This window comes from Cetorhinus maximus, chromosome 1 (genome assembly GCF_964194155.1).
Source record: "Cetorhinus maximus chromosome 1, sCetMax3.hap1.1, whole genome shotgun sequence".
Classification (NCBI taxonomy): Eukaryota; Metazoa; Chordata; class Chondrichthyes; order Lamniformes; family Cetorhinidae; genus Cetorhinus; species Cetorhinus maximus.
This window is the reverse complement of record NC_135879.1, coordinates 163,023,450-163,050,986: the sequence shown is the minus strand read 5'-3', so window position 1 is coordinate 163,050,986 and position 27,537 is coordinate 163,023,450. Positions and strand designations below refer to the sequence as shown.

Genomic DNA, 27,537 nt, shown 5'->3' with positions numbered 1-27,537 from the left:
CCCTTAGGCATGTGTATATGACCCTCACATCCAAAAGGTAGGACATCCCTGCCCTGTGGGGCTGCACATTTCCCATGGATCTGCTGCTTCCAATATGGTGCATTGGGTGCAGAAGATTGAGAACTAAGGACAGATTTTTGTGGAGTCCTTCTGATTCCGTGGACCTTTTAAAAATGGCATGTGGGACCTGAATGCAGGAAGCCCTCCCCCATTTCCGACAGATCCGGTAGTAAAAGGGGCAAGGCGTGATCACACAGGGGGTGTGATCACACCTAAACTCAGCAGGGCCATTTGAACTCGGTGCTGAGTTCAAACAAAGCACATTTTGGCTGTTGCAGGGGCCTTAACCCACATTGTAGGAGTCACGAATGGATGGAGTTAGATATATGTGCTCCTAAAGATAGAAAAGGTCTGTATAACTGTCATGACCTGAAGTTTTTTAAATCCCCTGTTCTTTTTTAAGAAAAAAGGCTGAAGCTGCCAGTGAGTGTTTAAGAAAAAGCCCTCTGCTGGACTGCTTTGATTGACAGGCATTTCACAGCCAAAGAAGTATTTTTGAAGAATGGTTGCTGTTGTAATGTAGGAGACATGGTAGCTGACCTTCATGCAACAAAGTCACACAAGTAGTAGTGAGAAAAATGTGCAGCAAATCTGTTTTAATGACATTGGTTGAAGGATAAATATTGGCTGGACACTGGGGAGAATTCCACTCCACTTCAAAACAGTACCTATGAGATCTATTTTGTCTACTTGAGTTGGGGCCCTGGTTTAGCATCTCAGCCAAATCTTGGCACTTGTTTATTTGTTTATCGGATATGGAAAGGTCAACATTTATTGTCCACCCCTAATTGCCCTTGTGGTGGTGAGCAGCTTTCTTGAACTGCTGCATTCCTTGTGGTGCAGGATCTCCTTTGGTGCTGCTAGGTAGGAAGTTCCAGGATTATTAACCCAGCAACAATGAAGGAACTGAGATTTTTTTTTATTCATTCATGGGATGTGGGCTTTGGCTGGGCCAGCATTTATTGCCCAACCCTGGTTGTCCTTGAGAAGGTGGTGGTGAGCTGCCTTCTTGAATCGCTGCAGTCCACGTGGTGTGGGTACACCCACAGTGCTGTTAGGGAGGGTGTTCCAGGATTTTGATCCAGCGACAGTGAAGGAACGGTGGTATATTTCTAAGTCAGGATGGTGAGTGGCATGGAGGGGAACTCCTAGGTGGTGGTGTTCCTATCTATTTGCTGCCCTTGTAACTCTAAATGATAGTGGTCATGGGTTTGGAAGGTGCTGTTGAAGGAGCCTTAGTGAATTCCTGCAGTGCATCCTGTAGGCGGTACACACTGGTGCTACTGCGTGTCGGTGGTGGAGGGAGTGAATGTTTGTGGATGTGGTGCCAATCAAGCGTGCTGCTTTGTCCTGGATGGTGTCAAGCTTCTTGAGTGTTGTGGGAGCTGCACTCATCCAGGCAATTGGGGAATATTCCATCACACTCCTGACTTGTGTCTTGTAGATGGTGGACAGCTTTGGGGAATCAGGAGGTGGGTTACTCGTCATACTATTCCTAGCCTCTGACCTGCTCTTGTAGCCACAGTATTTATATGGCTAGTCCAGTTCAGTTTCTGGTCAATAGTAACCCCCAAGATGTTGATAGTGGGGGATTCAGTGATGGTAATGCCATTGAACATCAAGGGGCGATGGTTGGATTCTCTCTTGTTGGAGATGTCATTGTCTGACACTTGTGTGGTGTGAATGTTACTTGCCTCTTGTTAGCTCAAGCCTGGATATTGTCCAGGTATTGCTGCATTTGGACATGGACTGCTTCAGTATCTGAGGAGTTGCAAATGGTGCTGAACATTGTGCAGTCATCAGCAAACATCCCTACTCCTGACCTTATGATGGAGGGAAGGCCGTTGATGAAGTAGCTGAAGATGGTTGGACCGAGGACACGACACTGAGAAACTCCTGCAGTGATGTTCTGGAGCTGAGATGACTGACCTTCAACAACCGCAACCATCTTCCTTTGTGCTAGGTATGACTCCAACCAGTGGAGAGTTTTCCCCCTGATTCCCATTGACTCCAGTTTTGCTAGGGCTCCTTGATGCCACACTCTGTCAAATGCTGCCTTGATGTCAAGGGCAGTCACTCTCATCTCACTGTGGGAGTTCAGCTCTTTTGTCCCTGTTTGAACCAATGCTGTAACAATGTCAGGAGCTGAGTGGCCCTTGCGGAACCAAAACTGGGCATCAGTGAGCAGGTTATTGCTAAGCAAGTGCCACTTGATAGCACTGTTGATGACCCCTTCCATTACTTTACTGATGATGGGGAGTAGACTGATGAGGCAGTAATTGGCTGGGTTGCATTTGTCCTGCTTTTTGTGAACAGGACATACTTGGGCAATTTTCCACATAGCCAGGTGGATGCCAGTGTTGTAGCTGTACTAGAACAGCGTGGCTAGGGGCTTGGCAAGTTCTGGAGCATAAGTCTTCAGCACTTTTGCCAGAATATTGTCAGGGCCCATAGCCTTTGCAGTATCCAGTGATTGATTTCATGTGGAGTGAATCGGCTGAAGACTGGCATCTGTGATGCTGGGGACCTCCAGAGAAGGCCAAGATGGATCATCCACTCGACACTTCTGGCTGAGGATTGTTGCAAATGCTTCAGCCTTATCTTTTGCACTGATGTAGTGGGCTCCTCCATCATTGAGGATGGGGGTATTTGTGGATCCTCCCCTCCAGTGAGTTGTTTAATTGTCCACCACCATTCATGATTAGATGTGGCAGGACTGCAGAGCTTAGATCTGATCCATTGGTTGTGGGATCACTTAACCCTCTCTATCATTTGCTGCTTATGCTGTTTGGCATGCAAGTAGTCCTGTGTTATAGCTTCACCAGGTTGACACCTCATTTTTAGGTATGCCTGGTGCTGCTCCAGGCATGTCCTCCTGCACTCTTCATTAAACCAGGATTGATCCCCTGGGTTAATGGTAATGGTAGAGTGGGGGGATATGTTGGGCCATGAGGCTACAGATTGTGTTTGAGTACAATTCTACTGCTGCTGATGGCCCACAGCGCCTCATGGATGCCCAGTCTTGAGTTGCTAGATCTGTTCGAAATCTATCCTATTTAGCACACTGGTAGTGCCACACAACACAATGGGGGGTATCCTCAATGTGAGGCCGGGACTTCGCCTCCACAACGACTGTGCAGTGGTCACTCCTACCGATACTGTCATGGACAGATGCATCTGCCAAGGTCAAGTATGTTTTTCCCTCACCAACTGTCGCCGACCCAGTCTAACAGCTATGTCCTTTAGGACTCAGCCATCTCGGTCACTCTTGGTGGTGCACATTGATGTCGCCCACTCAGAGTACATTCTGCGTCCATGCCACCCTCAGTGCTTCCTCCAAGTGGTGTTCAACATGAAGGAGCACTGATTCATCAGATGAGGGAGGTTTCCTTGCCCATGTTTGACCTGATGCCATGAGACTTCACAGGGTCCAGAGTCCATTGGCAACTCCCTCCCAGCTGTATACCACTGTGCTGCCACCTCTGCTCGGCTTGCCCTGTGGTGGGACAGGACATACCCAGGGATGGTGATGGTGGTGTCTGGGACATTATCTGTCAGGTATGATTCCGTGAGGATGACCATGTCAGGTTGTTGCTTGACTAGTCTGTGAGACAGCTCTCCCATTTTTGGCACTGGTCCCGATTTTAGTAATGAGGGCTTTGCAGGGTCGGCAGAGCTGAGAGTGCCGTTATCAGTGCCGGGCGGTCTGTCCGGTTTCATTTGTTTTTTGTGACTTTTTGTAGCGGTTTGTTACAACTGAGTGGCTTGCTCAGTCATTTCAGAGTCAACCACATTGCTGTTGGTTTGGAGTTACGTGTAGGTCAGACCAGGTAAGGACGATTGATCTCCTTCCCTAAAGGGCATTAGTGAACCAGATGGGTTTTTACAACAGTCGACAATCATTCAACTTTTAATTCCAGATTTTTATTGAATTCAAATTCCACCATCTGCCACAGCAGGATTCGAACCCAGGACCCCAGAGGATTACCCTAGGTCTCTGGATCACTGGTCCAGCAACAATACCACTATGCTATCGCCACAGAATGGTGTATGATTTGGATGGAAACTTGCAGGTGGTGATGTTCCTATGTGCCTGCTGCCCTTGCTCTACCTCAGAGGGTAAATGGGTCCTCGATTTAATGTCTCATTCACAAGGTCTTTCTGAAGTGTCAGCCTAGATTATTACTTCAAAAACCCACATCCTTCTGGCTCAGAGGTAAGACTACTACCACTGAGCCATAGCTGATCTCATTTAGCGCTACAAGTTGTGTCAAATCAGCTTTGAAAAGCAAATTCTCCATGCTCCCTGTGCAAATTATCTAATTGCATGATGCACCTAGAATGCTGATGTCACCTTGCCTCTTCAGAGTAACAATTTGATTACAATGCAGTTTAATTTGAGTGCTTAATTTTACGATCATTATAGCGTATTCTGCACCAGTCCTCACATTAAAGCTTGATGCAAAGCTCATACATACTAATAAGCATGCAAATTAAAAAGTGAACAGAGTATTGAAGTCTAGAGGTATGCTGATGTGATGACGTATATCAGCTGTTTATGAAGAATTTTAAAAATAATTATAAAAGGACTCTTTAACCCACAAAAATACTTTTGTATTGAAGTGCTTGTAGATACATTGTTATTCTTTCCACGAAGCATTGTTTGAGTGTCCTGCTAATTTTTGCAATTAAAGCAGTTCAGACAACACTGTTTTGGCTCAAAGTGTGGCTCAGGTCATTCAGAACGATGCATACAGCAGATATTAATAATAAATGTGGCTTTTTTTAATACTTGAAATTCAATTGGAAGCATGAAATCTTGTTACAGCCTCTTTAAATGAGTAAATTCCATTTTCTTCTAATACTGAATTATATTAGTTCTTTTTCTTTAAGTTTTCTTTTACTTTCTGTTCTTTTTTTATCCTCCTTTTCCTTTTCAATTTTTCTACATTTTTATCATGGCCTTAATATCATTTTGTATAGCCCTGAAAACCCTTGGGCCTGAATTTTCAGCTCAGCGGGCAGGCGCGGTCAGTGGGCCCAGGAGCGGTCGGGAAACAGACCGCCGGCCGCGATTGGCCCCCGATCGCGATTTCATGCTCAGTGTTGCCAAGGTGTAGACGGGAGGCGGGTGGGCGCTATGTCAGCACGGGCTCGGACGAGTGCTGAGAGAAAGCTCCCTGAAGGCAGAGAACTGCCTCAAGAAGCTGCAGACCTGAAAACCATGAAATAAAGTTTTAAAAATCCGGAAAAAAAATATCCAAGCATCACAATCAGGCACCTGAACATATAGATAATAAAAATGCTGTCCACAGATTTTTATTTTTATTTTTAATCTATTTAATAAAGGAAATCTCATCCTGCCCTTGGATGAAGTTTGATGAAAAGTGCAAAGTCCACCTGACTGATTCGCCCATCCGCCAACCGTAAGGTTAGATGGGCCACGAAAAATCGGAGACAGTTGCACCGTTAAGGGGCGTAATTGCCCTCTTAATTGTCGACGGGTGCACTTCTGACTTGTGTGTGTGCCTGCCGAGCGAAATATCGTGCAAGCGTAGGATGACGTCAAGACGCTCGCCTGACATCTTCTCGTGCGATTTTACACCTGATTGGGTTGGCACGTGCCCGCCCGCGGGACTTAAAGTTCTGCCCTTGATTTTAGTTTCTGTGCTTTCTTGCCACTCTCCTTCCCTACAATTGGTCTTAAGCCCATTCCCTGATCAGCATGAAACTTTCTGGAAAATTAGGAAAAATATAAAAATTTATTTTATGGAGAAGCAAAATGAATCCGAGCCTCATATTTATATTTTCCTTTTTGCAAATGTTAGCATTCTGACAGCTAGTATTGAAGTGGTAGATTTTGTATTCCTGCCTGTGATTCCCATAATCAATTTTTGATCTTAGTCCTGGGAGATGTAGAGCTGAGATTAAGCACTTTCCAATTAGACAGAAGGACTTGCAATCATTGTGTCTTTCCCAGAAACCAGATAGAAAACAGCATGAAAACAATAAAATTGTTTATTCCATCAGACCTGCTCCTTTTTAAGACCATCAGCAATTGTTAATTGTTTCTATTGTGAATTCTATTCAACCCATTCAAACTCCTGCAATAAGTTTCTGCAAAATTCCTCCTTTCTTCCCTAAAGTAGTTAAAGCAAGCTCCTTAGCGATAGCTATAGCTTTAATTGCTGTCAAGTCTCGTTTTTTGATAAGATATTTCTTCAGGTCCAAGCAGCTCAGCAAGTATAATAGGCAAAGTGGGAGATTTGAAAAATGTTTTTAAAAATGTTTCATTTTTGGACAGTGTGTCTGAGCTACTGGCTGAACTTTGCTACGCTTGTGCTAGAGCTACTTGCCTTCTTTACTCATCCGAGATGGGTGACCTGGTGGCACTGGAAACACCGTTGGGAGCCCTTCAAAATTCTGTGAAATACTGACCCCAAAATTCAACTAAGATCAGTGGCAGAGGCATGAAGCAGGCAGAAGTTGCATTGGCTGAGAGGGACATCTGCCTTGGTGTTTCAAGTTTTGCCCATTAATAGATTCACTATCCGAATTACTTACTTCAACTTGGTCAACTGCTCTTGAGGTGTATCTCAGTCCATGATTAACTATACCGATAACTGTCTCACATTAAACGGTTTATGAATGACCAATTACTACAAACTCTTGTCCCTTTCCACTCCTACTAATGAGCATCCCTAAATCATGCACATGTTTTATGTTTATCTTGATTTTTAAAAAATCCTCCATTTCTTAATCTATCTGCTAAATCCCATTGAATTCTATAAATCCCCTCCTGTAATCATTACTTGTGCACATGGCTTAGTGCTTTTTTTCTCGTCTTACATGGGATGTGAAGATTGCTGACAAGGCCCAGCATTTGTTGCTATCCTAATGGCTCTTGAGAAGTTGGTGGTGAGCTACTTTCTTGAGCCACTGCAGAGCATCTGGTGTAGGTGCATCAAGTGCTGTTAGGATGGGAGAACCAGGATTTTGATACAGTGACAATGAAGGATGGGCAATATAGCTCCAAGTCAGGATGGTGTGTGGCTTGGAAGGGAATTTGTAGGTGGTGGTGAGCCCATGCGTCAGCTGCCCTTGTCCTTCTAGCTGATAGAGGTTGCGGGTTCTGAAGGTACTGTCAAAGGAGGCTTGGCAAGTGGTTGCAGCTATAGGGATTTGGGCTCTATACTAAACCCCAGAGTAAGAAAATTGTAGTCAAGAAATGAATACCTTATTGGCAAAAAGGACCATTGCTAATATAGAATGCAAATTAACAAAGTTTATTGGACAATAAAGATTGATACTTAACATTTCACTAGTCGAGGTATGGCATGTTCAACGCATGTCAGTTTGTCTTTCCCATGGATCCCTGGTCTTCTGGGGTCTTCTCTTCTTGGTCCTTTGAATCTGGTCCCTTGACTCATGATGTCCTTTAAGATTTTAGCTTAGTCAACTTAACTCTAACATACACACAAATCCCTTTTCAGTTATTCAACTCTAGTGGATTCTTTTTCAACCCATAACTTAGCAGTCTACCTTAACTACTGAAGTTTCCAGTCCACCTTAACTGCTGAAGTTACATGCTTTACAGCTGCCTGCTGCTGAGTGTTCTCTCTCTCCACCTCGCTTGCTCTCTTTTCTCTCTCGCTCTCACTTTCTCGCTTTCTCTCTCACTCTTTTATGCGCCCTCTCTCTCGGAAACAGCTTCTGAACAAAGACTGTAGCTTTCCCAAAATGACCACGACTACTACTACTGATTCTCCCAAGCTATACTTTAACTGATTGAACCACTAATCCCTAATACTGGATTCTTATGGCAACCCTCAGCCCTGGGACAATTATTTCAGTTACTAAACTTAATTCTCGGTTCTAACGGCAACCCTTCAACCTGTGACAAATATCTGTGGACTGGCATTGTCGTACAGAAATGCTAACTTCCTAGTAAGTGCCCACTCCTAACTCTCACCCGACAACTGCCCCAGCAAGTGCCCTGTGACTAATGCTATCCCTCGGCAAGTGCAAAGTGCTCAGTGAGGCACCCCTATTTTTATATCTTTTTTGCAGGTAGCCTTGCAGCATTTAGTCCAAGTGCACTTGTGTCAACACAACTAACAACATCTAACCCAATCTTTGCAACTCTTGACCAATAGGAAGAGCACTCCTGGCTTCCTCACAACAATCGAACCTTAACTTGTTTCTCTTAACTGGAGGTCCTCAGAACATCTAGTCCTCAGACCATCTTCCTGGCCATTCAGTATTGTAGCTTTGGCTTCTGTTTACTGCTAAGTTAGACTCGCTAGAGCCCCAATGCACCAATGTATCCTAACTATAACTCCAGTTCACTTTGTGTTCTTTCTTAAAGTTACATCACAGTATTTGGCACTTAAAGAGATGCCAACTTTAAGACTTTCTTAACAACATGCCCCAAAATTCATGAATCATCCCAATAATACATACAAGTTTAGCCTTTTCATCAATAAATTTATTCACAGTACAATTTGACAACTTAAGAATTATTATTTACACAAATGTACTAACGAGGTAAAGTCTAACATAGCACATCTTGTATTTGCTATTTGTATTTGCTGCCATCATACGTCGGTGATGATGGAATTGGATGTTTAAGGTGGGGATGGGATACCAATCAAGCAATCTGCTTTGTCCTGGGTGGTGTTGAGCTTCTTGAATGTTGTTGGAGCTGCACTTATCCAAGTAAATGGGGAATATTCCATCACACTCCTGAACTGTGCCTTGGAGAAATGGAAAGACTTTGGGCAGTCAGGAGGTGAGGTCCTCACTGCAGAATTCCCACTCTCTGACCTGTTCTTGCGACCACAGTATTTATATAGCTGGCCCAGTTAAGTTTCTCGTCAATGGTAACCCCCAGGCTATTCAGGGTAAGGAATTCAACAATAGTAATGCCATTGATTGTCAAGGGGAGATGGTTAGATTCTTGTTGGGGATGATCATTGCCTGGGACTTGTGTGGCATGAATGTCATTTGCCACTTATCAGCCCAAGCCTTGACTATTGTCCAGGTCTTGCTGCATATGTCACAGACTGCATCAGTACCTGAGGAGTCATGAATGGTACTGAACACTCTGCAATCATCAGCGAACATCCCCACTTCTGACATTATGGTGGAGGGAGGGTCGTTGATGAAACAGCTGAAGATGGTTGGGCCAAGGACACTACCATGAAGAACTCCTGAGGCTGAGATGATTGACCTCCAACAACCACACCATCTTCCTTTGTGCTAGGTATGACTCCAACCAGTGGGGAGTTTTCCCCCTGATTCCCATTGACTTCAATTTTGCTAGAGCTCTTTAATGCCACACTCGGTCAAATGCTGCCTTTTTGTCGAGGGCAGTCACTGTCACCTCACCTCGAGTGCTGCTCTTTTGTCCATCTATGGACCAAACCTGTAATAAGATCAGGAGCCAAGAGGCCCTGGTGTAAACCAAACTACTTATCAATGAGCAGCATGTTACTCTCTAAGTGCTGCTTTATAGCACTATTGATGACACCTTCCATCACTTTGCTGACGATTAAGAGAAAACTGATGGGGTGGTAATTGACAAGATTGGATTTATCTTTCTTTTTGTGGACAGGACATTCCTGGGCAAATTTCCACAGTGTTAGGTAGGTGCCAGTGATGTACCTGTACTGGAACAGTTTGGCTAGGTGTGGGGCTAGTTCTGGAGCACAAGTCTTTAGTACTACTGCCTGAATGTTGTCAGGGCCCATAGCCTTTGCTTTATCCAGTGCTTTCAGCCATTTGTCTATATCATTTGGACTGAATCAAATTGGATCAGGACTGGCATCTGTGATGCTGGGACCTCAGGAAGAGACTGAGATGGATCATCCACTCTGGTTGAAGATGGTTGCTGGTGGTTCAGCCTTCTTGTGGAGCACTAGTGGAGTTCTGCGGGGATCAGTGCTGGGACCTTTGCTGTTTGTAGTATACGTAAATGATTTGGAGGAAAATGTAACTGGGCTAATTAGTAAGTTTGCAGACGACACTAAGGTTGGAGGAGTTGCAGATAGTGAAGAGGATTGTCAAAGGATACAGCGGGATAAAGATTGGTTGGAGACTTAGGCGGAGAAATGGCAGATGGAGTTTAGTCCGGACAAATGCGAGGTAATGCATTTTGGAAGGTCTAATACAGGCAGGAATTATACAGTAAATGGCAGAACACTTAAGTGCATCGACGGGCAGAGGGATCTGGGTGTACAGGTCCACAGGTCATTGAAAGTGGCAACGCAGGTGGATAAGGTAGTCAGGAAGGCATATGGCATGCTTGCCTCCATTGGCAGGGGTATTGGGTATAAAAGCTGGGAAGTCATGCTGCAGCTGTATAGAACCTTGGTTAGGCCACACTTGGAATATTGCGTGCAATTCTGGTCGCCACAATACCAGAAAGATATGGAGGCGTTGGAGAGGGTGCAGAGGAGGTTTACCAGGATGCTGCCTGGTCTGGAGGTTATTAGCTATGAGGAGAGGTTGGAGAAACTCGGATTGTTCTCACTAGAGCGACGGAGATTGAGGGGCGACTTGATAGAAGTTTACAAAATTATGAGTGGCATGGACAGAGTAGATAGTCAGGAGCTTTTTCCCAGGGTGGAAGAGTCAATTACTAGGGGACATAGATTTAAGGTGAGAGGAGAGAACTATGGAGGAGATGTGTGGGGCAAGTTTTTTACGCGGAGGGTAGTGAGTGTCTGGAATTCGCTACCAGAGGGGGTGGTGGAAGCGGGTACGATAGTGGTGTTTAAGAGGCAGCTTGACAAATACATGAATAGGATGGGAATAGAGGGATACGGACCTCGGAAGTGCAAAATGTTTTAGTTGACGGGCAATATGATCGGCGCAGGCTTGGAGGGCCGAAGGGCCTGTTCCTGTGCTGTACTTTTCTTTGTTCTTTGTTGTTCTATTTGTTCTTTTTCCCATTGATCTGCTCTGCTCTTACCATTGACCAGAAACTTAACTGGATCAGCCATATAAACACTGTGTTCGTAAGAACAGGTCGGAGAGTGGGGATTCTGCAGTGAGGACCTCACCTCCTGACTGCCAAAGGCCTTTCCACTTCTGCAAGGCACAGTTCAGGAGTGTGATGGAATATTCTCCATTTGCCTGGATGAGTGCAGCTCCAACAACATTCAAGAAGCTCAACACCACCCAGGACAAAGCAGCTTGCTTGATTGGTATCCCATCCCCACCTTAAACATCCAATTCCATCATCACCAACATATGATGGCAGCAAATACAATTTGGGCTTATTTGTGGAGCCTCCTTCTCCGTTTAGTTGTTAAATTGTCCACTACCATTCACAACAGGATGTGGCTGGAATGCAGAGTTTTGCTCAGATCCGTTAGTTGTGTGATTGTTCCGCTGTATTGCAAGACGCTTCTGATGTCTAGCATGCATGTAGCCCTGTGTTGTAGCATCCCCAAGTTGGCACCTCATTTTTAGGTATTGCTGGTGCTGCCCTTGTCATGCCCTCCTGCTCTCCTCATTGAACCAGTGTTGACCCCCTGGCGTAATGGTAGAGTGAGAACTGTGCCTGGCCATGAGGTTGCAGATTATGGTTGAATACAATTCTGCTGCTGCTGAAGGCCCACAGACTCATGGATGCCCAGTTTGTGCCACTAGACCCGTGCTGAAACTATCCCATTTAGCACGGTGGTAGTGCCACACGACACAATGAACAGTATCCTCGGTGTGAAGATGGGACTTTGTTTCTAGAATAGCTGTGTGGAGGTCACTCCTACCAATACTCTCATTGACAGATGCATCTGAGATAGGTAGATTGGTGAAGGAGAGGCCGAGTAGATTTTCCCTCTTGTTGGTTCCCTTGCCAGCTGCTGCAGGCCCAGTGTGGCAGATGTGCTCTTCAGGACTCAGCCAGCTCAATAAATAGTGTTGATACCGAGCCAATCTTAGTGATGGGTATTGAAGTCCCCATCCAGAGTACGTTCTGTGCTCTTGCTACCCGTGTTCTTCTAAGTGGTGTTCAACATGGAGGAGTACAATTCATCAGCTAAGGGCGAAATGGTAGTGTAGGATCGGAATCCCCTCCAACTGGGAAATTTATGGAATATAATTTCAAACCCACAGACATGTTTTGTCCTCATGACTGGCACTATAAATTACAAAAGCTAAGCTGCAGTCAACTGTATAGGGCTGGGCAGCAAGGGGTTAATTCGGACATTTAGTAAAAAAGACTCATCAAAGGGGTTTGGACATTGACTGACTGCTATCAAGGAACAATGGTACCAGGGAGATGCCATTACCTGCCATTGAATAATGCAATCAAGAAGTCTGATTACCCAATGCAATGGCACAAAGAACATATCATCAATACAATACACTCAAGGAATTATGCAACTAAGGTCTTCACCACAAACAATAGTACAGAAATAGGACCATTCAAACCGTCACTAACTTCGGAGCCAGGGTGGTGTTACTATGTCACCTCAAACAGCAGGAGAATTGCTCATACAATGGGAACTGATAATATTCATCTGAATACAACTTCCGTGGAAAACCCCGTATTGTTTCAACCAGCAGGAACTGATGACATTTGTTTGGACTTTGCATGGGATCAACAAAATGGACATGGAACAACAGGAAATATGTTTTGACATGTCTGAGTTAAATTATTATAAAAGAAGAGCACATCTGAAGTTTTGGGCTGCAGTCAGAAGGAGGGACAGGGCTCGTCACCTTGACTCAGGCCTACATTAAACACTGGACAGACCAGCCATGTTGGGGATTGTAAGTTTCAGCCAAATCGTAGTCGTAGGGACTTCATGTCAAGTTAGCATCTTTGTAAGTTTAAGCCAGAGTCGTGGTCACTTCGTGTCGGGCACTGGGAATGGGTTGTTTTACATTTTGGGGTTTTGTGCTGTGGGGTTGTGGGTGATTCAGTAAAGCAATTGTGAATTATCAGAAGAAATTTGTTTCGCTGGTCATTCTGGTCAAGTCATACACACATGAATCTGGTGTCACCAACTTGGGTGCAGGGAGGGTCTTTGCGGGAAAAAGGGGAACCCCTTCAGTAGGTAGTAATCAGCAGGAGATTTCCTTGCCCATGTTTGATGAGACTTCATGGGGTCCAAAGTCAATGCTGAGGACTCCCAAGACAACACCCTCCCGACTGTATACCACTGTGCCTTTACCTCTGCTGGGCCTGTCCTGCCAGGGGACAGGAATTACCCAGGGATAGTGATGATGGTATCTGGAAAATTGGCTATAAGATATGATTCAGTGAGTATGATTTTGTCAGACTGTTGCTTGACTAGTCTGTGGAACAGCTCTACCAATTTTGGCACAAGCCCCAAGATGTTAGTAAGGAGAACTTCGCAGGCTTGACAGGGCAGGATTTGCCATCATCATTTCTGGTGCCTAGGTAAAAGCCAGATGGTCCATCCGGTTTTATTCCTTGTTTTGGTCTGAAGTCACATATAGCCCTGACCAGTGTCACAAACATGTAATTATGAGATTGCAGATTTTAAGGACATCTTAAAGGTACATTTCTGTTTGTAAACATTTACATTGAGTTTAAAAGATTTTTTCAAAATGGAAGAATGGACAGACAACATGGCACCTTTCTGTTTTGGTCAAACCTTGTCAGACTTCATTTTCTCTAGAGCTGGCTATGGAGAATCATTAAAATGCAAAGACCCCTCCTGGAATGCCTATTGAGTCTTCTAAAAGGTGTGAAAAACCCATTTAATTTTAAGGGAACGGGAGACGGGAAGGGACTTCAAAGGACCAGAATGTAATTAACTTCTTTGCCTGATGAAACAGTGACTCTTTGAAAATTAACATATCAGCCATTTTGTGTTTTCTGAACTGTATAAAGGGGGTTTGAGTGGCAGTGTGAGAGACAATAGCAGCACACAGTTTCACCTGAAACAGCCAGGAACCCCCCCAAGAGGAACTTTGAGAGATGTCATCCGAGGGGTTTTCTCTCTCCCACCGGGAGTCTAAGAGGGAGGTATTAAGAAATCAGCTGCTTTTCTGCTGAAAGAGTCCAGGTGTCGTAACAGCAGAACTAATGAGGAACAAGAAACCTTCTCTCTCTCTCTCCCAGAACTGCTTGACCTGCTAAGTCCACCTGAAAAAGGTGAACATCAACTGGTCAACTGCAAAAGCTATTGCAGCTGCTAGACCAAAACTCAAGTTTCAATGCCTTCACTTCAGAAAGAAGGAATTCAAGCAACGGGCCCGCAATGAGATCTCAGAGACTGATTTGAAATCTCATCTTGATATCTTTTTATCTTCATCTGTTTTTAACCTTTGTATCTGCATTTTATTTCATAACTTTATCACTTTTACCTAAATAACTTGCAGCAGTAGTTTTTGTAATAAACTAATCTTTATCTTGTTCAAGATTAAAGCTTGTTTGCTTGGTTATTTTTAAATTGAACCGCTCATAAATTAAAAGGGGGCTATATATAGACGCACACATTCTTAGCTCACAGACCACTTTAAGGAAAGTCCTTTTATGTGATCATGACACCAGTTAAGGATAGCAGGTTTCCTTCCCTAAAGGACATTAATGAACCGAATAGGTTTTTATGACAATCCAATAGCTTCATGCTCACCATCACTGAAACTAGTCTATTTTTCATTTCAGGTTCATTAATTTATTTACTATCAGCAAACCTTATATGATTATTATTACAGGAAGTGCACTCCTCTCTTACATTGTATGAACGACAGGCCAGCCAGAAGTGGTTGTATCCATCTGCAGCTTTTTTCATTTAACGTCACCTTCTGCTTTAAATGTTCCTCCAGGTTTGCCAATTTCATGAATGTTAATCTTCTTTATAAGCCTCAAATTTGGAACTTCTCATATGTCTTTTTCGCATCCAAATAGATTATTACATTTTCTGTGTTTGTGCTTGGCAAGCAATTTAGTTGCCTTCGGAAGAATTCCAGTGTAATTAAATACAAGGCTCATGTTGTTGGGTATATTATATAGTCTACGCTGTCTTTAGATGAACATTGATGGTATCTTATAAAATGCTCTGGAATTTTTTCCGTCGCTGATATCAGACTTATAAATGAAAATCACAGAATGGTTACAGTACAGAAGGAGACCATTTGGCCTGTCGGCCCATGCCAGCTAGGAATATAGGAACACAGGAGCAGCAATAGGCCATTTGGCCCCTCGAGCCTGCGCTGTCATTTAACTAGATCATGGCTGATCTTCTACCTCAACACCATCTTCCCACACCATCCCCTAGAAATTTATTGACCTCTGCTTTGAACATACCCATTGACGGAGCCACCATTGCATTCTGGGGTAGAGAATTCCAAAGATTTACCACCTTCTGACTGAAGAAATTCCTTCTCATCTGGGTCCCAAATAGCCTACCTCTCACCTTGAGACTGTGTTCTCTGGTTCTAAAACCCCCCACAACTTGGATAATCATCCTTTCTGCATATGCCCTGTCAAGCCCTATAAGAATTTTGTGCACTTCAATATGAGATCACCTCTCATTGTTCGAAACTCTGGAGAATACAGGCCCAGTCCCCTGAAAGGACAATCCCACCGTCCTCAGGATTAGTCTGATGAATCTTCATTGCACTCCCTCTATGGCCAGTATATCCTTCCTTAGGTAAGAATATCAAAACTGTACATAGTACTCCAGGTGTGGTCTCAACAAGACTCTATACAACTGCACTCAATTCCTGTACTCAAGTCCTCCTGCCATAAACACTAACATACCATTTGCCTTCCTAATTGCTTGTTGTATCCGCATGTTAGCTTTCAGTGATTTATAAATAAGAACATGCAGGTCCCTTTGGACATCAACATTTCCCAATCTCTCTCCATTTAAGAAATACTCTGCATTTCTGATTTTCCTACCAAAGTGGATAACTACATTTTTCCAAGTTATATTCCATCAGCCTTTTTGCATCCCACTCACAACTCACATTTCCACCAAGTTTTGTGTCATCAGCAAACTTGGATGTGGGAGCGAAATGTAATATTTCCAAATTATTGATATAGACTGTGAGAAGTTGGGGCCCAAGCACTGATCCTTGTAGTACCCCACTAGTCACAGCCTGCCAACCTGAGAATGATCCGTTTATCCCTACTCTGTTTTCTGTCAATGAACCAATTCTCAATCCATGCCAGTATATTTCCCCCAACCCCAGGAGCCCTAATTTTGCATACTAACCTCTTGTGTGGGATCTTAATGAAAGCCTTCTGAAGATCCAAATACTCCACACCCACTGGTTCTCCCTTATCTATTCTGCTACTAATATCCTCAAAAAACTCCAACAGGTTTGTCAAACATGATTTCCCTTTCATAAATCCATGTTGACTCTGCACAATATCACTATTATTTTCTAAATGCCCGGTTATCACAGCCTTTAGAATAGATTCTAGCATTTTCCCTACTACTGATCTGCAAGAGCAACCCAACTAGTTCCAGTCCCCTGCCCTTTCCCCATGGCCATGCAAATTATTTCTTCAGGTGCTAATCTAATTCCTTCTTGAAAGCCACAATTGAACCTGCCTCCACCATTCTTTAGGAAGTACATTCCAGATCAGAACCACGTGCTGCGTAAAAGAAGTTATTCCTCATATCACCTTTGGTTCTTTCGCAAATCACTTTAAACACGTGTCCCCAGATTCTCAATGCCTCTGGCAACGGGAATAGATTTTCTCCACCCACTCTGTCTAGACCACTCTAGGTCCATGCCTTATTTTTTAAATGTTACATTTGCTTTCATTAGGTGCATGGCATTTGATTCAAGATCCCTGGACGCATTTTAAGTATCAGCCATGCTCATTGTTAGCTCTGTCACCTCTCATTAAGAAGATGTTGGGTTCAAGGCTCGATCAGAACAGAATCTAGGCTTACGGTTCAGTAGTTAGGCCATTGCTTGATATGCTACCTTTTGAGTGAAATATTAAACTGAAGTCATGTTTGTCCAGTCAGGTGGGCATAAAAAATCCACTATCTGGCCCTAGCAACGTTATTCCTCAAATAAAAACCACCCAAGCCAGATTAGCTCACCGTCTAGTTCCCCAAAGCCTGTTGGCCATCTACAAGGCACAAGTCAGGAGCCTGATGGAATACTCCCCACTTGCCTGGATGAGTGCAGCTCCAACAACACTCAAGAAGCTTGACACCATCCAGGACAAAACAGCCCGCTTGTTTGGCACCCCATCCTCCACCTTCAACATTCACTCCTTCAACCACCCGACGGACAGTGGCAGCAGTGTTTACCATCTGCAAGATGTACTGCAACAACCCATCAAGGCTCCATTGACAGCACATTCCAAATCTGTGGCCACCACCAAGAAGGACAAGGATAGCAGATGCATCAGAATACCACCTGCAAGTTCCCCTCCAAGCCACATACCAGCCTGACTTGGAACAAGATCGCTGGGTCAAAATTCTGGAACTCCCTAACAGCACTGTGGGTGTACCTACACCACAGGGATTCCAACAGTTCAAGAGGCAGCTCATCACCACCACCTTCTCAAGGGAAACTAGGGATGGGCAATAAATGCTGGTCTAAACTGTTTAAAAACTGATTGTTGTTTACATTACCACGTGCAGATTTGCATTTGCCTATATAACGATTATGTTTCTAAAGTCATTTATTGGCTATGACAAACTGAAGCCATGAACGATGTTATATAATGAAACTTCATTCATCTTTAAGTCTTTGCATTTCTTCATGGCATTAACCATACAAACATACAAATTAGGAGCAGGAATAGGCCACTCGGCCCCTCAAGCCTGCTCTGCCATTCAGTAAGATCATGGCTCATCTGTAGGTTGCTTGATTGTCATCTCTGATAGAATTGGCACATAGTGTGAAGTAGCGGGGAAGGAGATTGGAAATATCTACCAAGAGACTCTTTAATTTAAACCAAATAAGGACTTGAAGAGATCCATTTAAAAATTGCACAAGAAGGTACAGTAGATCGGATAGTTAAAGTACTGAAAGGCTGAATTCTCAATCGGCAGTCTTTAGTGTTATAAGCCTGTTTGACTGGGGTGACTTTGCCTCTGAGCTTCACCTCCTTTCACAATGTCCACAAATAGATACTTTCCGTCAGGGGTTACTGGATTAAAATTAGGAAGGGGAATTCAGGCTGCTTTTTGTTTTGTCTCATCACTAAAAGTTACCATGCATGGAGATGTGGGAGTGTAAGGTTACATCTATAAAATACGTGCATTTATATGGCACTTCTCAGGACTTCAGGATATGCTAGAGTACTTTTCAACCAATGAATATTTTTTGAAGTGCAATCATTGATGTGGGAAGTTAGCAACAGCAGGAGAAGAGTTTTTATTATTTTGAACTATCTGCAACATTATGTTCATCTGCACAGAGCATCTTATTTGTCTGTTCAACTGGGCATTGGTGATGCTATGGCATGGTTTGAAGAAAAGCAGCAAGTTCTCCTATTGTGTTGAGTAGTATTTTTCTTTCAACTGATAACAAAAAATAAAACAGATTAACTTGTAATTCTTAATCTTATTGTTGTATACAGGATAATGCTGGTGCAGAATGGCCAATGCATCCACAACTGTCTTTGCACAATAAAAGGATCTCATTTTATGAAACACTTTGACAATGCGGAAGTTCTATCTAAATCCATGAATTATTATATTGACTCCTGATGCTTAATTGCCTCAATTTTTTAGCCAGTCATGTGTTGAAGTGCAGTTCAATATTTTATAACAAGCTTTTCAATATAAACAGAGGTTAACTAAGTATCTTGTGAAATATTTGATCTGTGCCCCCTCACCACAGGAAAAACTTAATCGATGGTCTGTTATGATATGTACTTTAAGCTTGTACTCTTTATCTTGGAGTAATAGCTGCACTACAATACAGAATTGTTGTAAAAAGAGCATGAATTTTAGAAGAGAATTTTTAAAAACTTCGAATGCTAGGGATCTGAGAAAAAAATCAAAATGTCAAATGTACAACACTTTAATTAGCACTTGAAAGAGATATGTTAATGTTTTGAATGGATGCCAGCATCAGAACTTAGGACATTTTGTCACTTATTTGACTTATTTCTTTCTTTTCTAAACACATAGGAAAATATTGCAAGATATTTGATTTTAATAAATTTTGATTTTCCTTTGTTCTTAACAGCTTGGATACAAGGGCGCAGAAAGGACCCACCCACCATGGAGGTAAGTTTCAAGGTCTTTTTATTACCTTTTCCTTTAAAATGATTACAAAACTGTATGTTAAATATCTAACAAGAAACATAAATATAATAAATTAACTTAAAACTTGTAAAATGAACATCACATCAAACTGAAAAATGGCACTCCTTGTTAAAAAATGGCGTTTGGTGCATATAGGACACTGCCCCTGTTGCTCAGAAACTACAACAGATAATTTCTTTTAAAAATTCCAGCCTTCATTGTAAAAACAATAATCATGGTCCCAAAAGCTGGATTATATGCTAGCATTTAATAAGGTCTTTACTGTGAATAAACTCTGTTAGTAGTGTAATTCCTGACGCATTTTGGTTTAAGTGCCCTATTTGTACTTTGGAATAAGTGCATGGATTGCCTTAACATGGGAAATAAGGCAATCACTCCCTAATGCATGTATTTTCCAGCAGGAAGAGTACAGCATTATGTCATTATTATTCTGCAGCACTTGGCAGTCAGCAGTTAGCCAAGATGTAAAAGATCAGTAAAGCCTCAAAAGGTTGGAGGAATTACAGTTGTGCTCAGGCAACTGGGTCAGAATCAGAATTTGAAGGATGGTAAATTGAACAAAGCTTCAAAAACCTGGACACAAACCTAAAAAAAATGGGTCCCTGAAATAGGCACCGGAGCCACAGAATTAGTTTGGTTCAAAATACAGTTACTAGAATAAAGCATTTACATATTTTGCTTCAGGTTATATTATAATCTTGCAGCCTAATAGCAATTTATAATATTTTCACCTCTTGCTGGAAAATAAAGCTACACAAAGATGCCTGTACAATAGCCACCCTATGGGCCGAATTTTACATTCGGCTTGCAGATGCACGGCCGACATGCTGGAACGTAAAATGACGCGCGATGATGTCGGCTGTGCGTCCCGACATCACCGCGCGCCGTCACAATATTTCGCTAGGCAGGCGCGCGATGAGGATGGAGGCGTGTCCGCCATTAATTAATGGGAAGTTAAGGCCCTTGAGGCGACAATTGCCTGTGATTTTTCGCAACCTGTGTGATTTTCAGGGCGTCGCACAGGCGCAACGGGCAGGCGGGTAGGCCACATTTTCAAAAACCTCATCCGGGATAAGAGGACTGAGTGGGCTCACTAATGCGAGTTGTTTGTACTTTAGCTTATAAGTTGCTGCTGCTTGTTTGTGTGAACAGGACAACTTCATTTCGCTTCAGAACTGCTTTGACAGAAATAAGAGGCTTCAGTTCAGGACTCCGGAGGAGTCATACCATAGAACCATAGAAAAGTTACAGCACAGAAGGAGGCCATTCGGCCCATCTTGTCCATGCCAGCCCGAGGACACCCAGGTTCCCTTTCTAATCCCACCTTCCTGCACCCGGTCCATAGCCCTGCAGTTTACAGCACTTTAAGTGCAGACCCTAGTGGTACTTAAAAGAGTTTAAAGTTTCTGCCTCTACCACCAACTTGGGCTGCGTAAAAAAGTTCTTCCTCATGACCCCCTACACCTGCCACTTATCTTGAATCTATGTCCCCTGGTTCTAGTATTCTCCACCAAGGGAAACAATTTTATCCTGCCCTCTCTATCTATTCCCCTCATAATTTTGTGCACTTCAATCAAGTCACCTCTCAGCCTTCTATGTTCCAAGGAAAATAACCCCAACCTATCCAATCTCTCCTCGTAGCTACACTTTTCTAACTCTGGCAACATTCTTATAAACCTCCTCTGCACTCTCTCCAGAGCTATTACGTCCTTCCTGTAATGTGGTGACCAGAACTGCACACAATACTCCAGTTGTGGCCTCACCAGTGTTTTATACAATTCCAACATTATATCCTTACTTTTATATTCTATACCTCTGCCGATGAAGGAGAGCATTCCATATGCCTTCTTTACAACCTTGTCTATTTGAACTGCTGCCTTCAGGGACCTGTGTACTTGTACACCAAGATCTCTCACTTCATCTACCCCTCTTAGTATATTCCCATTTATTTTGTAATCCCTATAACTGTTTGACCTTGGGGCCTTCCAGGTATCAGACAGCCTTCCCTTACCCTGGGAATGGGGATTGTGGTCTCCACTGGAGGCACTTCCTCTGAGGAAGAGAGGTCCAGAAGGAGGGGTGGAGGCCGTATGTCCCTATTCAGCCTCCAGGGGAGCGACCTTTGGGAGGACTGGCACAGGCACAAGGGGCGCGGGGCCAACAGGAAGTGCGAGGCGGAAGGGACCGCAGAAGACGCCACTATCCTGCTGCCAGGGTTTACAGGCGGCAATGCAGCTACCTCAATATGTCTGAGGTGCAATGCCGAAGGAGGCCTGCCTCTCAAGGAGACAGTGACCTCCATCTGTCAGATGATCAGACCTGAGATCAGCTCCAACAAAGTGGATGGACACCCCATACCAGTGGTGCTGAACGTCACAGTGGCCCTCAACCTCTATGCCTCCGGCTCTTTCCAGGGGTCGGAGGGTGAACTTTGTGGAGTCTCCCATTCAGCTGTCCACAGTTGTGTCAAACTGGTGACAGACACTCTGTTCAAGTGTGCATTGACTTTCATTTACGACCGCACAGACGTGCCAGCCAGGCAGAGCGAGCCAGAGGCTTTGCCGTGATTGCTGGGTTCCCCCACATCCAGGGTGCAATTGACAGCACGCATGTGACCATCAAGGTGCCAGCGGGTGAGCCTGGTGCCTTTGTCAACAGGAAGGGATTTCACTCCTTGAACGTGCAGATAGTGTGTGATCACAGGATGCAGATTCTGCAAGACTGTGCAAGGTACCCAGGCCGCTCCTATGACACTTACACCCTGAGACACTCCCAGGTGCCGGGGCTCTTCAGTGCTCCTGCCCGGTTGGATGGATGGCTGCTGGGCGACAAGGGCTATCCCCTCAAAAGGTGGCTCATGCCGCTTCTCCAGCATCCAAGAACAGAGGCTGAGCAGTGGTATAATAGGAGCCATGCCCTCATAAGGGCTGTGATGGAGAAAACCATCGGTCTTCTCAAGATGTGCTTCCAATACCTAGACCGTTCAGGGCCCGCACGCTAAAAAACCCCCAGATTGTGTGTCACTGATAGTGGTTGCGCTCTCCACAATCTGGCGCTGGAAAGGGGCGAGTGGAGGAAGATGATGTTGATGCAGCTGCTCTGGCAGCAGACGATAAGTCCAGTAGTGACTCCAAGGACAAGCACGCTCAGGAGAAAACTGAGGGGATAGACGCTGACCCGAGCAACCTACAGTGAGGCAGGGACATCCAGGAGGCTTTGATCCAATGTTCCTTCAGCTAGCCTAGCAAAGAAGAACCACCACCACATGCCAGGGCTGCGGGCTCCATACTCGATCCCTGACAGGAACATTTGCTTGGTGAACAACATGCACTATATACCATTTCAATAAAGTTCAATGACAATAAAGTCACTCATTACATCATGGGCTACCCTGCACCTGCAAAACTCATGAAGCACCCAGAGGCTTGTTGAACACAAACACACTTAATGGTATGGTGCCTGGCATACATAATACAAATTAAATGGAAAGGTGTTATCCATCACACCTAATAATAATTAATGTAAAAGTGGGGGGAAAAAATATTACCAGTGATAAGCCCGTGTTGTGCTTAAGGTGTTTTAAGTTTTCGTTTGCGGGTGCTACATCTGGGTGCTCCCCCTTTGCTGGCACTGGCATTGGAGGCAGCCTGCTCACTTTGCTGTCCTGTTGGCCTTGATGACCTTGGCGGGCGTCCTCTGGCCCGTGGAGCCTGTGCTTGCCCCGCCTGGAGGGAGCAGCCAGTGCCACGGCTGGCATCTGCCCAGCCACCACAGCCTCATCGGATGCCACAGTCACTGGCAGAGGGGCGAAGAAGCTGCTGCCATCATTCAGAGTGCCCTGAGAGGAGCCCTCAGGGACAACAAGCAGCTCATGCGCTAACGACAGGTCGTTTTGGACTTCCCTGCTCACCATTGATGGATGGGCGCCTAGCTAGGATACTGGCTGCCCAATCCATCTCCTGCACTGACAGTGACCATCAATGCAGGTCCGAGCGCATCCCCAGGAACCCCTGATTCAGCTCCTGGAGGAGCCTCTCCATGAGAGTCGCCACTCTCTCCATGGAGGGGGCATTGCGCTCGGCCATGAGGGTCATTGCATTGCTCATGCTCTGCATGAACTCCTCCGAAACGGAGACCATGTCACACATTCCCTCATGTATCGCCACCAGATCCTCCCGCACACCCTGCTGGACTTCCAGCATTTCCTCCTCAGGGACGACTCCAGAGGCACATCATCAGCCACCGACTGAGCATGTTCCCGGTCCCTAGCAGTCCTCCGACTGGGCACCCTCTGCCTCTGCCTGCACCTCAAGCAAGTGTGAAGTGCCTGCCCTGCTGTGCGCCGAGATACTATCCGCCGATCTAATGCCCACCAAGGTGCTGGTGTCGGCACTGGTGCCTGCCTGGCTGAGAAGGTGTGATGTAGGTGCATTTCTATGGTCGCTGTCCTCTGGGGTGAGCGGTGGGCCTTCAGGTTCCTCACCCCAACGGGCTTCTGGTAAGCCTGAAAGGAAGAACAAAGACATGTCATTAGTTGAAGTCATTACACTGTTACTGTGCATGCCTGGCACCTGGATCAGGGCGTCCCCGACTTTCCATTATCAATGGGGATTCCATGTTTGAGGCTCATATCAATATAGAGACAACAGTGGAATGGTTGCTATTACAGACATTCTGACCTCAGTGCATTGCACTCTTACTCCCTGTGGCACCCTCAACCTCACCGAGGCCGCTTGACCTAGGCACATGGCGCCTCTCCAGCTCCAGTGCCTCCTGCTCGTATCTACTCAAGATTAGAAGATGGGGCTGTTCTCTGCCAGTCCACAACCTTTCTGCATTGTTATGGGATGTCTCCTCCTGAAAGGAGAGAGGAGCATTGATTAGTCCACCATGTACCTGCATTGCCATTGCAGCCTGGCTAACCCCACCTGAGGAATTCCTCACAGGGCTCAGCCGATTCGGGACTCTGGAGCCGCAAGACACTCCTTCCAAGCAGCCAGGGCTCACCCCCTTACCAGATGCTGCCTCATTGACATTTGCCACTCACACTCTAAAGAACTCTGAGGTCCGGGGGAGGGGGTGACCCATGCCAACAAGGTACTCACCCTTCCTGATTGCAGGAGATTATTGAACTGCTTACAGCATTGCACCCGTGTGCACCTCACCACATCATGGGAGTTCACCCTGGATGCAACCTCCTCCCGGGTATTTTTGGTGAGGTGGGGGGGGCCTCCTCCTCCCATCTCTGGGGAAAGAATATCTCTGTGCGTTCCCACCGAACCTGCCCGACGAATGTAAAATTCTGGCCTATGTGTTTTAATACCATTTTTGCAATGGTTAGCTTATAAAATCAATAAATGACTCTTTATTAAATTATTTTTTCTCTTGGGTGTGTACTTTTATTGCCTTTTCCTGGTTACCCTTAGAAGGTGCTGGACCTTCATAAACCACTGCAATCTGTGTGGTGAAGGTACTCCCACACTTCTGTGAGCTGGGATTTCAAGCAATTAAACCGAGCAATGAAGGACAAGCAATACGTGTCCTTGACAGGATTGTGTGTGACTTGGAGGGAAGGTTGGAGGTAATGGTTATTCCCATGCACCTGCTACCTTTATCCTTCTGATTGGTGAAGGTCAGGCGTTTGGGAGGTGCTGTTGAACAAGCCTTGGCAAGATGCTGCAGTAAATCCAGTAGATTATTCTGTCTTTGTAGTATAAATCTCTAGAATGATCAGGGTGGTAGTCCAAATTGCTAAAGGCATCGTGAGGGTTCATTTGACCAGCCAGGAACTGCTTGGTATAGTGGGCCTACATTGAAAAAGTATGTGTTGTCAAGGTGACATCTGGAAGTTTTTTTTTGTTTATTTTCCCTCCCCTCAATGACCTCTGAAACACCAGCCCTCCACCGCCCCTTGCTGGGGAATGCCTGCTTGTCACCCAGCGAGACCCCCAAACACTGACCTAAATCCCAATCCTGCGGTGCATGCCTCTCTCTCAAAGTACTGGAGAGCTGCCGGCCTCTGCTTCGCTGGCAGCTCTCTGAGGCAGGACTTCCCTTTCTCTGAGGGGCGGAAATCATGCCTCTTTTCTGATTGTGTTCCGTCATGTTTCCCTCAGCGGTCTCCCCGCAACCCCCCTGACTTTTTAGCCTCATATAATTCATTGAGTCATTATGGCACAGAAATAGGCTATGCAATCCATTGAGTCTGTGTTGGCTCTCTGTATTTGTGGTACATTGTACAGCTTCAGAAAGGCTAATAGACTTCAGTTCGTGATAACTATTTGTCAGGTGTCATAGTGAATCATGTTGCAGACAGAAATTTTTTTCATTCATTAATGGGATGTGGGTGTCGCTGGCTAGGCCAGCATTTATGCCCACATTCAATGAATGAATAATAAAAAAAGAATGGAGTACTGTGGTCAGTAACATATGGATGTGCATCAACTGGAACAACTCTAGAGTATGAGGGAAGGCCCAAAGTGATGTCCACAGTACAAAAAATAAGTAATCTGCGAGGTTATTCTTTGAAATTATGCAAATGAAGAAAACCCTTTACATTGACAGCACCCTGCCCTAAGAATTTCCATTCTTTTTATCAATTTACATTTTATATTGTCGGATTTCTATATATATTTCTCTTACCATTCATAAAAAGAATGATTAAAAAAAATCAAGTCCTTTTTCTTTTAATTTTATTTACTTTAAATTGACTTCAAATTTGATTTTCTATTGCATTTTTCAGTCATTTAATTGATTATCTTAGTTTAGTTTTTTGCCCTCATCTTGCTTTTCTCTTTGTCATTCACTATCTTTCCTTGATGTTTTTAGGGAGGGCTGCTTGGGGGAATCATTAGAGACAGCTCTCACGCTTCGACGGAGACAAAGAAGCTAGTGGAATATAATTTATAAGACTTTATAAAGTCTCTACTGTATCACATGACATTTACAATTCAACAGGCATCTCCACCAGTAAGCCATATTTTTTCTCTAAGTATGGGAGACTGTTAATTAGAAAAGCTTTAGTTATCTCGGTGTGTGATTGTTTTCTGTTGTATCCTTATGAAGGATTTTAACATGCACTTAATCACATGGAAGTGCCACTGGTGGCCATTTTGAATTTTGATTTTGCTTTTGCTGATTCCTGTCTCACTTCCAGAGGAAGTTAAATCTCGATAGGATATTTAATAGGATTTGATTGGTTTTCAGATTTACTCTGTTCACAAGAAAATTCAAGTGCTTTGCTTTTATCAGGTTATCCAATTTAGAAATGAAGCAGGATTCTGCTAACAAGAATTAGATTTCAGATTTGCTAGCTAGTTGAACAGTTTCAAGTTTTATTGTAGCCTTTCATGTCTTGTAAACTCAAATTGCATGCCTTCATGTACACTTGATAGTTGATGCTCGCTATCAGTAATGGAGACCGACTTAGGAACAAACTGTGATTGTTTATTGCAACAGAAGGCGGAGCACTAAATCCTTGCATGTTCTCACAACCACTTCCGGCTCTAGACTTACAGTTGACCAGTAGCCTGCGCGGTACAGTGATTGATCAGTATGGTCACATGGTTAGTCCACTTGCATTCTCTTAAAGGTACATGGTACTCCACTTTACCACATCCCTCCCCTTTACTTAAAAAATACAGTTGACAAACTTAATAACGGACACTATTTACATTAATAACTGCTTACAAATCAAGCCTCTCGGGAAGCTTTTTCGGATGAGTTGAGCGTTGCAGTTCAACAACATCGGCTGGTTTTTCCGAGACCTCCTTTCCAAGGGACAGTTGTCCACTAGGTCCCTCAGTGGATGATTTCACTATCTTCCAGGTGCCGTCACGTTCACTCCTGCTGCCCCTCCCTTCCAAGCTGAAACAGATAAAGGGCAACAAGCGCAAAGCAATACAGCGGTGAGCTGCATAAGGTGTGAAGAGAGGAGAAAGTGGAAAAGGGATTAAACAATTTTTGTTTTTCTTTTCGAGGATTGTCAATAATTCCTCTTTTTCTTCCTGAGTGTCCTTTTCTTGGTAGCACTGATCCATATCTCGGTTTCTCTTTAATTCTGCTGTTGGCTTTACTAGACTCAGGTGTGAGCTGAACGTGAGTGAGTTCAATAGTTGGATTTTCTGACAGCTCTTCTGAGAACTCAGAGCCCTCTAGTTTTAAAACTTCAGGGCTTCTATGCAGCTGCTGCTTCAACTCTTTCAATTCTTTCCTATTCTCATTAAAAGTTTCCTGGAGA

At 44.3% G+C, this 27,537-nt stretch overlaps 1 protein-coding gene across 1 annotated transcript in view; it reads left to right on the top strand.

The window, feature by feature from the left end:
* ndufaf2 (NADH:ubiquinone oxidoreductase complex assembly factor 2) overlaps positions 1 to 27,537 on the top strand; it is a 185,376-nt gene that overhangs the window by 109,524 nt on the left and 48,315 nt on the right. Inside the window, exon 3 of the mRNA XM_078549299.1 lies at positions 19,219 to 19,259. Within this exon, the coding sequence (XP_078405425.1) occupies positions 19,219 to 19,259 (41 nt within the window). The remainder of the gene's footprint in view (positions 1 to 19,218; positions 19,260 to 27,537) is intronic.